Source organism: Schistosoma mansoni, chromosome 1 (genome assembly GCF_000237925.1).
Source record: "Schistosoma mansoni strain Puerto Rico chromosome 1, complete genome".
Classification (NCBI taxonomy): Eukaryota; Metazoa; Platyhelminthes; class Trematoda; order Strigeidida; family Schistosomatidae; genus Schistosoma; species Schistosoma mansoni.
The window spans coordinates 31,557,317-31,573,724 of NC_031495.1; the positions used below are offsets into that span (position 1 = coordinate 31,557,317).

Sequence of the window (16,408 nt, forward strand, 5' to 3'; positions counted from 1 at the left end):
AGTCACCACCATCTTTAAAAAAAGAGCCGGAGGTAAGTCATCTGGGCCCGGTGATTTGTAACGTTTCAAGAGTTGGAGTTCTTTGAGGACTTCCGCCTCGTTTGGTGGATCAGTCGTCACCGGCCATGGGGGGGGGAGGACAAACTGGTTGATGTTGCCGGAGCAGCAGGCCAGTTGAACTGCCCTTCGAAAAATTCCGCCCATCGTCCAATACGTCGAGAGATGTTAGTGATTGGCATCCCATCATCCTCGTAGATTGTTTCACTCACACCAGACTTCTTGAGGCCAGTTGCTCGGATGAGTCGGAAGAGCTTCCGGCAGTTACCAGATGCAGCTGCTGCTTCCATCTCATTAGCACGCTCCAACCACCAGGCTTCTCGGTCCTTACGCAAGCTTTGCCCAATTTCATTACGTAACAGCCTTCGTTTGTGGTCATACTCACGGTCACCCGGAGTAGACCGACGGGCTTCGATCAGTTGTAAGGAGCCAGAAGAAACCCAGTGCTTGTAAGCGGGACGTTTCGCGAAGCCGCAAGCGGCTTTACTCGCTATTTTCATGGCGTCGTGAAGATGCAACCAATGCTCATCTATACTTTTCGGTGGGATGGTAGCTAGCCTAGAAGCTAGCTCCGCTCGATACTTACTTGCAACAGAAGTTGCAGCCAGTTTACTAACATCGATCCGTTGGTGGTGGTCAATCCTTCGGCCACTGAAAAGTAAGGTGAGATTGGCGCAGACCAGGGCATGATCAGACTCCAGATAAGTACTCCAAAAGGAGCGGCAGTCTTGTACACAACCACGCCAGCGGTAGCTGATCGCGATGTGATCAATCTGAGTCCAGGTTTGGGATGCAGAGGGAGGACGCCAGGTGGCACACAGGCGATGACTGTGCCGGAAGTTAGAGCTGGCCAGAAACAGGTTGTGGTCTGTGCACAGTTGCAGCAAACTGTCCTCGTTATCTGTCCTGCGACCAACAAGTCCCTATCGGCCACCTAAACGACTCTCTTCTGTGCCTAGACGCCCGACCTGTGCATTCAAGTCTCCGGCTAGTACTACAATATCTGTCGAACGCGCTTTCTGGAGAAGAACTGTTAACTGATGGTAAAACTCATCCTTGATTGCATCCGGGCTGCAATCTGTCGGGGCATAGGCGGAGATGACGAAAAGACACCGTTTCTCACGCCGATTTCTTCTCACTTTGATGGAACTTTCTAATCTAACAGCACATAACCGATTGTTAATGGGGATCCAATCGATTAGTGTTGCCTCAGCTCTAGCGCTTAGTGCGACACCAACGCCAGCAAGATCAGGGTCCCCGGATAAGCGCACGTGAAACAAGCTTTTCGAGGCGACAGATGGAGAGCGGATTTGTAGTACTTCACTAGAGTCTTGAATACGGGTCTCGGATAGACAACAAACGTCAACATTAAGACCTTCCAAAGACATAGCCAGCCCTATCTGTTGTCTGATCTGCATTAGTGTGCGAACGTTGAAGGAAGCCAGCTTGAACGGCGTACGTGGTTTCGGAAAGACTGCTTCAGTATTCATAATCGGCGGAAGCATTCACTTTCGACCAAACAGTGACTAGAGATCGTTTAGATGGAACAGAGTTTCCACCAAGAGCAAGCTGCTGCATAAGTTGAAAAGTAAGGTTACACAAATTGGGGATAAAAGGAGGTGAATTAGCGATATGGTAAATAATAATAATAATAATAATAATAATAATAATAATAATAGTAATAATGCAAATTGTTTTGTTTCTAGTATGAGCGAGAATATAATTGTCAGTTGAATGTTTCATTTCATTTATTTGCGAGAGGGCTGTGATACTGCTCGAGTGCCCAAACTGAAGCAGGCGGTTTTCTTAGGGGGCCACACCCCGAGCCTTTGATCTAAAGGTCTGATCCACAAGGCAGTGGAGCATCGTGAGGAGATGCAGTCCCATGGTAGCCGGTGACCAACAATTGGTTCATACGCCATTCGTTCCTTCAGGACACTGGAGCCCATGTGCACCATTGGTTTGGAATCAGGGTTTTCCAACTCCCCTAGGTGGATCCTTCATATCCACCAACCCGGTTAAAACGCCGGACATTCGCTTTTCGTCCTCTCAATTTCGTAAACAACACCCCAGCCACGAGAAGGCAGTGAGTAGGACTTCTCTGGCAGGGGCTATATACGCGTGGCCATGTGAGAGCATTTCGAGAGGGAGAGCGGACTCTCCCCACTCTCGGCCGTACCAGGGCATTTGGGGTCTTCCCACAATCTGTACTTTATAGAACAAGTTTTGTCATAATTCTACAAGTCACAACGACATCTATGTTGTATACTACTCAACCTTTGCAACAATGACTCGTGTATTTTAATGTACAAAATATTTGTCCGATCACTTCCAGAATACTGAAATTTTATTCTCAATAGTGTTTGCATAAAGAATAAACGACGTTCAGAAACTCTTCAGTTGCGGTTTGCACTTCATATTCTTATAAATGATTGTACCTTAAATTACAAGTCCATGTGCATTGAGCTTGAACTCAACCACTTTATTGGAAGTGGAAACTTATTCTTCAAAATACTAAATGAACCATCTTTCACAAATAGTACTGCAACTCAATATGCTGCAACACCTATTTACATCATTCGTCACTCTGTATCAAAAGTGAAAACGTTTTATTCTAAATTTTCTCTCTTATTGAGTTGGTTTAGATGTAGGTTTTCGAAACTCTGGAATAAAATAACGTAAACTGTTCGTGAAATAAAATCACTGCTATCATTTGTTTTTTGCATCGATTTTTACTTCTCCGATAGTGCTTTAAAAGTGTTTACACCATTGACTACATACAACTATACTAGTAAGATTACAAAAAATATTAAATGTTTGGTCATTGTTACTACGGAGCATATCTTTTAAAATTCTCATATTCGAGATGCTATACATTTCCACTGCCTCTGGTTAATTTGATTAAACTAATATCTATCCAAATCAGTAGGTCATAAACCAATCTGACGCATGTATAACAGAAGACCTATAATAGAATTGTTTGCTACTGTTTTTAAATGCTTTCTGTTCCGTCCCCTTTTCTTAAGCTGTAAATGATTACAATTACTGAGTAACAGTCCGGGAATCGCCTCTTGATACATTGTTTATACTTCAGTAAAACGTCCTAGTCATCCTACTGAGAATAATGGTTTGCGACTGCTGTTTCACATTATTACTAACTGTATGATGAATATCTCAAAATAATTTATGAAACAAAGCTTTTCAAACAACTTAATCTTGATATGGGTGACTTGTTGAAATTGTAGTATTTACCCAGTTGAAGTCATGAATTTATTCAAGCTAGACTATCAGCACTGGACGGCCGTTTCACCCTAGTATGAGACTCTTCGACTGTGCTCATCCACAATCCTGAACGAGGAACTGAAACCCAGGACTTTCGGTCTCACGCGCGAATGCTTTATCTTTAGACCACTGACCTGGGATCCAAAGGTGTTAATATCAAACTTCAATCAATCTACGACTTTGCGCAACCCTTCATTCATTACCTGTTGAGGATAACAGTCTCTGGCCCGACACGGATTGGATCCCACTGGTCACGGCTTCTCACTAGAACTCCAGGAGTGATATCTTCGGATTGGTTGCTAGTGAACACGTGATTGATATTAGTAGAGAGAACTTGTGAAGTTAGGCATTAATATTGCTGTATGCTTGCTCAGTGGTCTAGAGTTCAAGTGTTTGAGCACGAGACCGAAGGGCCTGGTTTTCAATTCATTGTGAGGGATTGTAGATGTGCACAAATGAAGAGCAACACACAAAAATAAAACTGTCGTCCTATGTTTCTGTGTTTTCAATGGTGGTCTAGCTTAGATAGACTCGTGATTTCAACTATGAAAATTTATTCTCAAAATTTCGTTTTCCACGTGTAACATAGCTTTATGTATTATCATAAATATATCCAGAAATCGACTTGAATTCTTTGATTATTTGTAAAACATTTTTACTTATTACATTTCTGTACTTATCTCACTTTATAAGTAGATGTGTTTTTCAACATCAAATTAAATTAATTTTCTGGACAATTTGACCTGTTAATCAACTATTAATGATTTTAAATTAGTGTTACTATAACAATAATAGTGTAGATTTATTTATGGATTGATTTTGGTCGTTAACGTAAATGTATCAACATATAAACAGAGCAAATAAATACGAACAATTGCAATATCGAACCAATTTCATTATTATTGATAATCATTTATGTATAAATAATGTATGAGTGATATATGCATGTTTACAGTTTTATGTTTATGAATTAATTTGTGTCTACTTGTACATAAAATGTGTATGGCTTAATTTAAATTAGACATCAAACCAGTCAGGTTTATATTTAAAATCTTATATGTAAATATTTGTCTCTCTCTCGACGTTTCTCTCTGTGTTATACACATACAAACTTATTCGTTCACTAATGTTACTATAAAGCCGAGTATACAAAATCATATTGTCCTAGGAACTTGTAAGTATTCGGAATTTACAACATTATTAGATTAAAACAGATGATAAACAATATTATGATGTCGTTAGAAGAATTTTTATCAAATCACTAGAATTCATAATCGATAATATTCTATCTTGTTATTCTTTAAATTTGCCATCTTCATGGAAATGGTATTATCTACAAAACATAATCCATTGGTAATAAGTTACTCAGTATTATATTGTACTCTATTATTGACATGTAAGTAAAAAAAATTATAATGAAATATTCACATTTTCTTTTGTAAAGGTATCGTGCTTACAAATTCACAAACAGTATTCATTCCTGAAGTAAGTAATCAACTATTATAATTTTTAAAAACATATGAAATTGTCTGTTGTTTCGAATAATTTTCTAGTTTCAAGATTCAAACTTACAATTGTCAATATCATACTTGGAAACATTGGAAGTTTTTGATTATTGAGAACCATTCATTTCTATGCATTAATTAGTATTCACATTAGATAATAATTAAGGTTTGTGGGTGCGCACTGCTGAAGAGTCCCATAGTAGGACGAAACAGCTGTCCAGTGCTTCCAGGTTTTCCATGGTGGTCTAGCTTCAATTGACTCATGATTTCAAGTATGAAGAATACTGAAATCTCCACAAAACCCCTTCTGTTACTGTTTCCCTTAAAGTTAAGTCGAAGAACAAAATTCGAATGTTATTGCCGAAAATTAACTGTAAAACAAAGGTATGCAACTTACTTGGATTTGGATAAACCTCATTATGGAGTGATATGAAATAATTTGAAATCTTGAATTTTCAGAAACTATAGAAACTTAGACAGACATAAGACTCTAATCTAGCAAATAACTGTTCACACATATCACTTTGCAAACTATAAAACGATACTGCACCGCATCAGAGTAGAAAATAAGTGGGTTTGGTTGTAAAATTATTCATACTCAGATAAAGATTCACAGATGAGAATGAATTAAATCCATATGGATGAGTTCTTCTATGCGACACAATACGAATTTAAGACAAATCAACCCATGATGATTCACGAAAGATTAGTCATCATTCAGAAAGTGTAAACGATTTCTTTGAATCTTTGTTTTTGAGTCAAATTTGTAATTTATATCACCTTAATCCCTAGAAACTAAAAACAGGTTAAAATTACTTAGGAACATTTTAATTCACAAAACCATTGTTTTATCAATTTTATTTAAACATGTGTAAGAATTCTATTAAAAACTACAACATAGTGAGGCTCAAGCTTAGAAAGTTAGTTTCAAATATAATTTTAAAATCGTAGGTCTTTAATTTGATCAAGTGATGTTTTTCAACAAGTATACAGTAAGAACCACAAATACGTTGTGGCTTGTTGTGTTTTGTCACTGAGTTCAAAAATAGAGCTGATATATTTTAGCTCATTACTAATGGAGTTTATCAAAGAACCACCCATATTTCAACACATGTGGACTAATGACTTTTTGTTGCCTTTAAAAGACTATTATTAGGGTTACAGAGTTATTCGTTATGGATTGAACAGTGTCCATAAGATAATAAATAAGCTATGGATTTTTATGAAGTTTATCAGGTGTTGTCTTCGTACAGCGTAATTAAGGGTATACGAATAACTGACCCTAAGGATACCAAAATTTAAGTTGTGTGATTATCGTAATTAATTGTGGTAGATGTATGGTGATATGACATAGGTTTATTTACTGTTTGTTTCCCTTCAGATTCTGAGTTTCAACATTATTTTATACGCTGAACTCCGAAAAATAACTCTTTATTCTTGAATCGTATTCCCTATACCTAATCACCTTTACTACGACTTATTCTATTTCACTTCGTACATTAGTATTCATTTCGATATTTTCATCTTGCTGTGCTGATATGGTCAAGAACGAAATGAACAACACCGTGTATGAAGATATCATGAGACGATATGAACTGACTGGGAGAAAGGAACGAGAATGACAAGGGTTTATCAAATTTATGTGAATTTAACAAGATCATTGGTGGTATTATATCCCCCCACAAATACATACACAAAACTACATCGGTCAAACCGGGTCATACCACACAGAGCCAGATACATCATATTTGTATCAGTAAAAATTTTAGAAGACTCATGGAAGACGTGAGAATCAAGAAAGGAGCTGACATAGCTTCAGATCACCACCAATTGGTTGTGACCAAGACCAAACTGAAGCTAAAAAAACATTGGACAACAGGACAAACAGCACTACAAACGTTTGACATAGCTTTCCTTCGAGACATTGACAAACTCGATGAATGCAAGATAGTTCTCAGTAACAGATTCGAAGCCTTACAAGATCTACTGAAAGAAGAAGAAACTACCATGGAGAACAAGTGGAGAGGGATGAAAGTGGCACCAAATTCAACGTGTCGGGAGGTGATGGGTCTCAAGAAGCATCATCATTAAGAATGGATGTGTATGGAAACCGTGGGAAAGATTCAAGAAAGGAAGCTGAATAAGACAGGAATTGACAACAATGGAACGAAAATAGAGAGTGAAGTATTAGAGAAGACCAGTAGAACTACATGGAGAATCTAGCAACGACAATGGAACAAGTTGCAATGGAAGGAAATATGGGACAACTATGTGATACAGCTAGGAAGGAAGCAAGGTAATATGGTAATGACGAGAGAGACCAGTCAAGAACGACGAATATAGGTCAATCACTGGGATTCGAGAAGAGCTTCCTTGACTATGAGAGGGAGTTTGACAGTGTGGATAGGGAACCTTATGGAGCTTTCTCCGACACTATGGTGTCAGTAGCTGAGAAGATCGTCATCAACATACGGATTTCATATGACGGACCACATTGCAAAGCTGTGTATGGTGGACAGCTCACTAGTGTATCCCGAGTAGGGACTGGAGTCAGATAACACTGCCAAATCTCCCCCTTTCTCTTTCTTCTAGTGGTTGATTTGATTATGAAGACCTCAACATGTGAGAGGAAGCACAGAATACAATGAACAGCTTGGATGAAACTAGACTATGTGAACTTTGCAGATGACCTATCTCTTCTATTCCATATACTGCAACGAATGTAGGTGAAGACAACTAGTGTAGGAGCAGCTTTTTCAATAACAGAACTCAATATGCACGAGGGAGGAAGTGACATCCTCAAACACAACACGGAGAACGCCAACGCAATCACACTTGGTGGGGATGCATTGAATGAAGTGGAAACTTTCACGTGCCTGAACGGCATCATATGTAAACAGAGAGTATATGAAGCAGACATTAAGGTACGGATAATCAAAACAAGGGTGACATTCCTGGATCTAAAGAACATTGTTAACTCAAAACATCTGTCAACCAACATCAAAGTCAGAACTATCAATACAAACGTCTAGACAGCCCTATTTTACGTAGCTGAAGCTTGGAGAACTAATACTGTAGTGGACGAAAACTTAGGTGGGAAGACCAATTCACTTCTCAAAGCAGTGTATAATGAAACAGATATATAATTAAATCAAAGTCATTCAGTGTATTAACGGTTGCAAGCCATTGTCAGATTTATTTTCTGATGTTCGATCCATGAAAGGATTAGTGAGAAAACTTCATAAGAATTTAAGCGGGATGTGTATATCTCTTGAGAACGATATTCCTAGCTTCTTAATAAAATTCAATGGCAAACTATGTCTCTGGATTCATGGTGTTTGAAAAAGTGCAGTTATTTTCATTATTTGATAAGTTGTGGTACAGAAGAAACGTAATTTAGAGTGCAATATCTCTTCTTGGTTTCAGAAAAGTGCACATGATTAAGAGTTTGAAACTGCGATTCGTAGGACTCTTCATTTATTGTCTTATAAATTGGGAGATATAATCAAGTTGTCGTGCTTCTCGTGGGGAATGTTTGTCACACAATGTGCTAAAAGAATGGCAAAGGGGTTTGTGAATTGACTTTAACTAGGCTCTAATAAGAATAATTAAAACGGTCTTAGATATATTTCTAATATGGGCAGTCTGTGTTAGTAAAATAAAATTGATAGCTGGAATATTTTTTCCCTGAACAATGCTGAAAACCATAGAATTCGATTTCTTTGGTCCATCGCATACATTCTGTCCACTAAGCGAATGAGTTCCGATACCTACCCAAATGTTCAACTGATATGATCTTTATTATTTTTCAAAGGTTTGTCTTACTGTTTTTCCTCTGAGTTTCAGTGAAAACATCAACATTAAGATGAAGATACGTTGAAATAACGTATCTTAAGTGGTCGTCTCAGATTTCACTTCTAGCCATTATTCAAAAATATAAAGAAAAATCTCATTGACATCACTCAACATGATAAGGAAAACAACTCTGCTTTTGAACGAAAGTATCATAGAAGCATGAAAAATATCAGTAATGGGTCCTGTATATCATACAGTATTCATTCTAAAACATACCAATTGGATGTGATCAGTTAGCTTCACTATCGTTTATTGACAACGATGCTAATCATCTGTACATTAACGTCAGAAACTGATCAATTCACCTTTAGTCTCAACTCATAATATTTCATAAGTCTTTATTTATAGTAGTAATTCGTATCATTGTAATAATATATAATTTGGTTTTCCAATACAAATATTCCTTTTAATTGCTTAAAGTTATCAGAATTCACAGAGAAGACGAAGATAAACGAATCTACTATGAAAGGACTGCTAGTCGACTTATTAAGTGTTGACAATCCATTACAAGTTCAGTATTCAATTCAGAGTATACCAGTTAGACAGAATACTTCATCTACGAATGTAGAATATTGTATCAGTATGGTAAGAATATTTTCAAAATATATCTGTTTTTTTTAATAGAAGGAACTTTTTTGATTTTTAAATGAATTACCAGTTATGCTGTGAGGAAAACTATATTTCCTTTAAGATTTTTAAACCCCTATATTTTAAGCGAAGACTAAAATTGACTACTCTAATCGTTAATTGGATATCTCCATAAATGAACATCTTAAAGAGTTTAACTTATGGGTGATAGATAGCACCGTCGTATGTCAATGGTTAATGCTTGACCGATATTTGAAAAGATTATCATAAAACTGAATATAAAGTGATTTGCATAATTAGATGGTTTATGTAGTGAATAAAATTATTTGGATCATCATTACAAGTTTCACTAGTCGATAAAGTTAGTACCACGTTGAGCACTATTATTTGAATAGTGTAAAGTTCCATAGAGATTATTGAAAACTACGTTCTGTTGTTATTATAAAATATTTTTCTTAGTTTATATCATCGACTTACATTAATCAGATAACCATTTAAATCAGGAAGCACTGGACGTCTGTTTTGTTCTGCTATTGAATTTCTCAACAGTGGATATCTATAACCTTACCGAGGTCCAACTCAGAACCTTCTGGTCCCGTGACGAATACCATCTGGTGGTTCACATGTCTAACTTCAATCAGTTTGCGATATTATTCGACTTGAAAATTCGACGTTTGAACCCCAGTGGGTTCACGGACGTGCACAGTTGAAGAGTCTCATCATGAAATGAAACATATATCCACTGCTTGTTTTAGGAAGAACACAAAGAATCCGTTGAACAGAACAACTTCGTGAACTATTTTATAGAAGTTTCAGTGCCAATTTTTTCCATAGATAACACATTGCTAAACTGTTTCGTTTTATGAAAGTGAACATACTGAAATTGAAGTCTGACTAAATCCATGATGTTTATTTTCATCTGTAGGTATTGAATGCTGTCATTTAGACTAACAAAAATATAAATAATCAAAATGCTTTCATACTGTGAAGTATTATATTACGTTCAAGTGAAAACACTGTGTTTCAGATAACAGATTTAGAATGATGCTCCCTAAAGTATCCTCTAGTAATAAGCCATTTTATTAAAAATATTATTTGTTAACAGACTTCAGTTACCAAACATCATATCTGTGAAACTACTGAGATAAAATACTTGAGATATATATACTTCATGTGATTAATTCGTTCGACAGACTTTTATATTGAAAGAACAACAAATGTTGTAGAATGAAGTGGATTTCTTTCATTTCTTATTCCATATAACCCTTTCAAGTATCCAGTTTTTTTCCCATGACACTCGATTTTTAATTAAGCTTACTAGTGAAGAATAGTTACATTTACTTTCTTCAATCATGTACATATCCCACATAGATAATCGCCAAAATGTTACAAGAACTGTGTTAATTGTCTTTAACCTTCATAATTTCTAGGGGTACTACAGCTCAGCTGAAATCACAACAGTTACACTAAAAATTTCACTCAGCCAAATGAACTGAACGAGATATTAAAATACGTGAAATATGTCTGGTTTTGAAATACATTCTAACCATTTAAAAACCCACGTAGTGACAGAAAATAATAATAATGTGAAAGTCAACATATACAGCATCAATTTTATTGTGTTTGAACAATTGTCATGTCAAACTGTTATTGACTTGTTGTTCAGAAACTGGTGTTATATTTAATCTGAGGAATAACTGCTGATAAGAACAGTCAAACCTGGGTATAATTTAAAGTACTTATTCTTATTTAATCTACTTTCCAAGTATAATGCGGTTTTCGTTATAGACTTCCATCGACGGAAAAACAAGGTATAATTGAAACTTATTTCTACATAGATTTGTACTTGATAGTGTTTATCCATGACTTCAAGTACATAAAATTCAAGTCTCATTACGACATAAAGTACCTCTAGAAACTGAGTTTGAATTTAATCATTGAATGAGTTAGCATCTTTTAAGCCTCATTAATCTGAGCTTCTTAAGAGACTCAAGCTAAGAAGTAAAAATTATCTGGAGCTCTCTGTTTCTTAGCATTTAAAATCAATGTTCAATATATTAAATAAAAATGCATGGTATATTTATTTTTTTTTCTTCATTAAAGTACTACATAGGAGAGTAGATGTTTAGGTAAATATTTTTATAATTGAACTTGTTATATTTTTATAACCATTTCATTTAGCTTTCAACCAACAAACAAAGTTTATGTCTTTTTCAATTCTCTTCTGATATTCTAATGAATATGGAAAATAGTTCATTAACATATGTAAATAATAAACAAATCAATTATCCATTACCTTACATAACTAGATCATTCACTCAACTTAAACCAGTATTCATTATAAAATGTTACAAAAATAATTGTTCAAAACAATTAGATTCATCATTTTTAAATGGAATGTACTTTTTGTATACATTTCATTCATCTATATGGTCATTAATTCTACTATATACATTAACAGTAAGTATAAATTGTTTTAATATTAATATGTATTTATTTGTATTGAACTATTTTTAAAGTTAATAATGATGTTTAACCAATAATAATGATAAAAAAAATACAAAGATTTGTGAATAAAGATAAGAGAGACAATTACATTTGACTGCGAAAGGTCGTAAGTACATAGTCAAATTAGGTCATCCAATAGCTAAGGTGATTGTTGATTAATTGGCCTTGTCGTTGGCCAAGGAAGGAGCCGGGGTTGGAGATATTTTTTCTGTACTCATAGCTTCGGTTTCTTCATTCTGATGGCTACTGCCCCCACCGTTTGAAGGACTTTAAGCCTGACAAGCTTTGGCAAAAAATTACTGACCCTATAAATAATTGAAAAGGATTGGTTCATACTGGCACTATGACAAGTTTGTACTAAGTGGGCCAATATCGGGCTGTTTACTTTCTTCACCAAACCTTTACTTAGCCACGCTGGGAGGTGTTCACGAGCACGAAAATATGAATTCCTAGAACTTCGACCAATATAACTTGATCCACAGGAGCAGTTGAGCTGATAAATACGAAATGAGGTGGTCATTCTAGTTAATTCATCTTTAAGCCTCGATGTTACCATTGGGCGCGTGGAAAACACTAAACGTAGTTCACCTGCGTTGAAAGATTTTTGGATTGATTTGCGTAATCTCTGAGTTAGTATTTCGCTAGCTGCATCCCCTCTGAATTGTAGGCACATGAACAAGGACTTCTTCTTGACCGTTTGAATTTCGCCTATTTTCACTTTCATGATCATATATTTAATTATAAACTTTCTGGGGTAACCATTCTCCCTCAAAGCATGTTCGGCAGATATAGTTGAAATGAGCTATATACCCTACATAATGCTCTGAGGATAAGTCTGCAATGAAACAGCTTTCCACAGTTTATATTTGTTTAAATTATGCTTTTCCATAAACCAAATGTGGTAGAACATATAAACCACCGAATTTTGTAAATGAGTAGCTTCAATTTACCACACATACTACGTGATATGAAACAATATTTAACCTTTGATAGGTGTATGTCTAACATGAAGGTACACTGTAGTAGGAAATTATACAGAACACTTTGTAGGAATCTTAAAGAGAAAAGAACGAGATGAAATTAATCAAATGACCCAATAAAGGCAAAAGATGTACCTAATTTTAATAGTGGAAGTTGTTAATAGTAATTAGAAATGACATAATCATACCATTGAGGTCATCTTATGATGAAAACTAAAAGTTGACAGAGTAAAGTTCCATATGAATTACATGAACATCTTAGCTTCGATCTTGTATTCACGTAAAATGGATGTCATAAGTTATAATAATTTCTGATTGAATATTATTTTATTAATAACTTTTTGCTAACTACAATGACTAGAACTTATGTATATTTCTTCATCATCTTATATTCTATGTTTAAACAGACTGGTTCATTGTTATTTGTGTTCGAGTATACAAGACCCTCAAGTGATAAATATACAAAAATTTCACCTTCAAATGAGCCAAGTTTAGGTTTATGGGATTCATATGTGTACGTTTTTATGGGATTATTTTTACAATGTAAGTATTTTATTTATTTAGTAGTGTCAGTATGTCACCTACAGTGCTTAAGAATATTGTTACTAGGTATCTGTTCTTTTGTGATGATATGGTTGTCTGTTTACAGAAATTTAAGTTTTAACTCATGACTCATATGTTGAAATCATGATTCATATTGAAGCTCATTGTTAACTATTGATATATATTAGGATTGTTTGGTACCATTACCTCTCATTTATCCCTTAAATGTACTATCTTTTGGCATAAAAAAATGACAAAACTCACAAATCGTTGAATTTAACTTGAACAGTATTGAATGATATTGTTATTACCATATGCATGATATTGCAAGTCTTTTTCATGAAGCATGTGGTAGATGCACCACTTATAATAAGTGGCTTTTGATGATCGACATGGAGACTGAGATCCAGTCTTTGTGCCAGTTATCTCTTGTCTGAAAGATGTACCTATGACCATAAGGTTACTGATACTCCATGTGGGATTTGAGCGACTTGACTGATAAATTTAATTACAACAATGAACTAGACAAACTTATTAATGCTTACTACTCTATGATCAATCAGTGAACGTAACATACGAAGTAAATACTGAAATGAAGTAGACGCATATTATAATTTAATGATTAAACTTGTTAAGATTCATCAGCAAGATTAGTCAGCGACTTTAAGGATTCCATGAAATCTGAATTAATGTCATATAGACAATCACAGATTTCGTTAGTAAATTTTCAATTTCTAACTGAATCGCTGTGAGAACTACGCACTTCGGTAATCTTCAAGTTGTTAGTTAACAATGTTATGCTATTTATTCATACTGAGATTTTTACAAAATATTATACAGTTTTAGATAAATAGTTAAGCACATATTGATTATTCTATTTAGTTCATGTCTCTGTGATTTGATTTGTGATTTAGATACTATTTCGGCTGTTTTTAACTAAGCATCTAAGTGACTTGAATTCAAATTTTAGTTTTCCATATTGATTACAAGTACGATGAATGATCGGTAGAATGAACAAATTCAGAGATAAATTGTCACACCACACGATTTCTCTATGGTTTTACGAAAATTTAGATCCAGTTATAGGCAAGCTAAGGTGAATGTGGTGGATTATTCACCTAACCTTCATAAATGTTTAGGTTTGTTTGGAAGCTTACATTCACACAAAATTTGTAGGTATATTCATTCAGCACTCGACAACGTTTCAATATAAGCCGTTTTGTCATCTCCAGTCTAGTTGGATTAGTCAAGTATTCAGGAAGTTAATTATCGCGGGATTAGACAATCGATCATGTTGGTCTGACAGAACAAATTTTTGGACGTCATGGTGAATGCGCAGTTAGCCAAATCTTTGGCACTCGTTGTATCGTATCAAAAATAAGCAATTTCTGGTTTGTACTATTAATTTCGAAAAGTCTGGTCAAAGACATACTTCCCACGATATGTATATAGGAAATTAGGGTAATTACGTTGTCTAAAATTTGTTCTGCAAATACATTATATTTTACAAATTCACTCTGTCTTCCCCTTTAACAATTACATTGAAGTTGATTGTGTACTCATATTTTAGTGTTCTAGTTTCTGTTATCTGACTATCTTTCTGAATACCATAACTAATTAATTATTTTCAAATACTCTATTGTAAACTAAAATATTTGATCTAGAGCTTAAGGGTTCACGTATAAGACCGAAGGTCTTGGATGCGATTCCTGGATGCAGGGCCATGGATGCCCACTTCTGAGGAGCCTCATGAGACGGTCACTCAGTCCTTCATGGTTTTCAATAATGGTCGAGCTAAGATCATTTGGTGATTTAAACTTTAAGATCTTTCAGTCTGGTTAGATGAACAATTCTGGTTTCTATTTATAAATGAATATAGTTTAATATATAGGCATAGATCACATGCATATTTCTAATATATTTATATGATTTCATAATGTTACTTGAAATTATATCATTTTTTTGACAAACAAATGCAGTATTTTAGCTGTCATTAACCATCTCTCAAAATATTCGTCGACATAGCAATTCTCTTCGGAAAAGTAATTTGATATGCTATAAAATTTAATTTCAAGAATAGTAGTTGATTGGTGAACTAAATTATTTTAACAAAGTGCATGGGTGGCATATTTATATCATAAATGACGCAAACACCAGTGAAGCACTGACATCATAGGATAGCTGGAAAACTGTTTTTATCTTATTTTGGAACTGTTTTACAGTGCTTATACCCCATTACCACATAAAAGATGGAATGGGTGACGTAAAACATGAAGGTTGTGAATTTTATGCCATGTTAAAATGTGAGATTATTATCATTGAAGAATTTTAAACTGTGGTAAAAAATCTGTTCACCCTTACTTGATTTCTAATGGATCACCAGCTGAAGTCAGCTTTTGATATAAAATACATTACCGTATGAATACACTTTTAAAATACTTGAAAAAGATATCTATATATTATTATGTAGCAGTCAAATCGTATATCAGAAAAATATTTTCCTCCAAAAATCCCTTGTAAATGAGATTGATAAAATTTTTGCTAATTTTTAATATAATTGGAAAGGAATTTCTCAATGCGATATGATTAAATGTTGAAATTGTGATGAACTGTAGCTAACAAGATCGTCAAAACAGCAACAAATCAGTAAAAGATAAAAGGTTTATAGAGAAGATAGAAGGGGAGTGAACGGCTGTGAAAGAAGAAAAAAGAAATTGCAAGTGATTAAGAACATGATAAAACAAAAGGCTGTATATGTTTCTTTTGTACACATTTTATGTTTTAAGATATAATGATCAAATACTTCATTCTGTGGTAATATAGTTATCATAAATCATTATTTCTTTTTCTTAACTAATTGCAATACAGTAAAATTATCTTAGTACAAAAACTATAGATATATCTTCTAACTTCGTCGTCTTGGCTAGACAAATTAACTTAATAATATAAAGTGATATCTTTTATATAGTTGAGATCATGAGTCAATTGAAGCTAGACCGGGATGGAGGACTAGGAAGCACTAGACGGCGGTGCCGTTATATAGTGGGACTGGCAAGCGGGGAGGGGGGGGGGTCAGGGGGGGGGGGATAC

General features: G+C 34.9%; 1 protein-coding gene across 1 annotated transcript in view; it reads left to right on the forward strand.

The window, feature by feature from the left end:
- The first annotated feature begins 4,502 nt into the window (after positions 1 to 4,502).
- Positions 4,503 to 16,408, forward strand: part of Smp_056990 (hypothetical protein) — a 15,336-nt gene continuing 3,430 nt past the window's right edge. Inside the window, exons 1-5 of the mRNA XM_018794055.1 lie at positions 4,503 to 4,735; positions 4,784 to 4,824; positions 9,120 to 9,284; positions 11,469 to 11,747; positions 13,183 to 13,318. Coding sequence (XP_018648505.1) covers positions 11,523 to 11,747; positions 13,183 to 13,318 — 361 coding nt within the window. The 5' untranslated portion in view covers positions 4,503 to 4,735; positions 4,784 to 4,824; positions 9,120 to 9,284; positions 11,469 to 11,522. The remainder of the gene's footprint in view (positions 4,736 to 4,783; positions 4,825 to 9,119; positions 9,285 to 11,468; positions 11,748 to 13,182; positions 13,319 to 16,408) is intronic.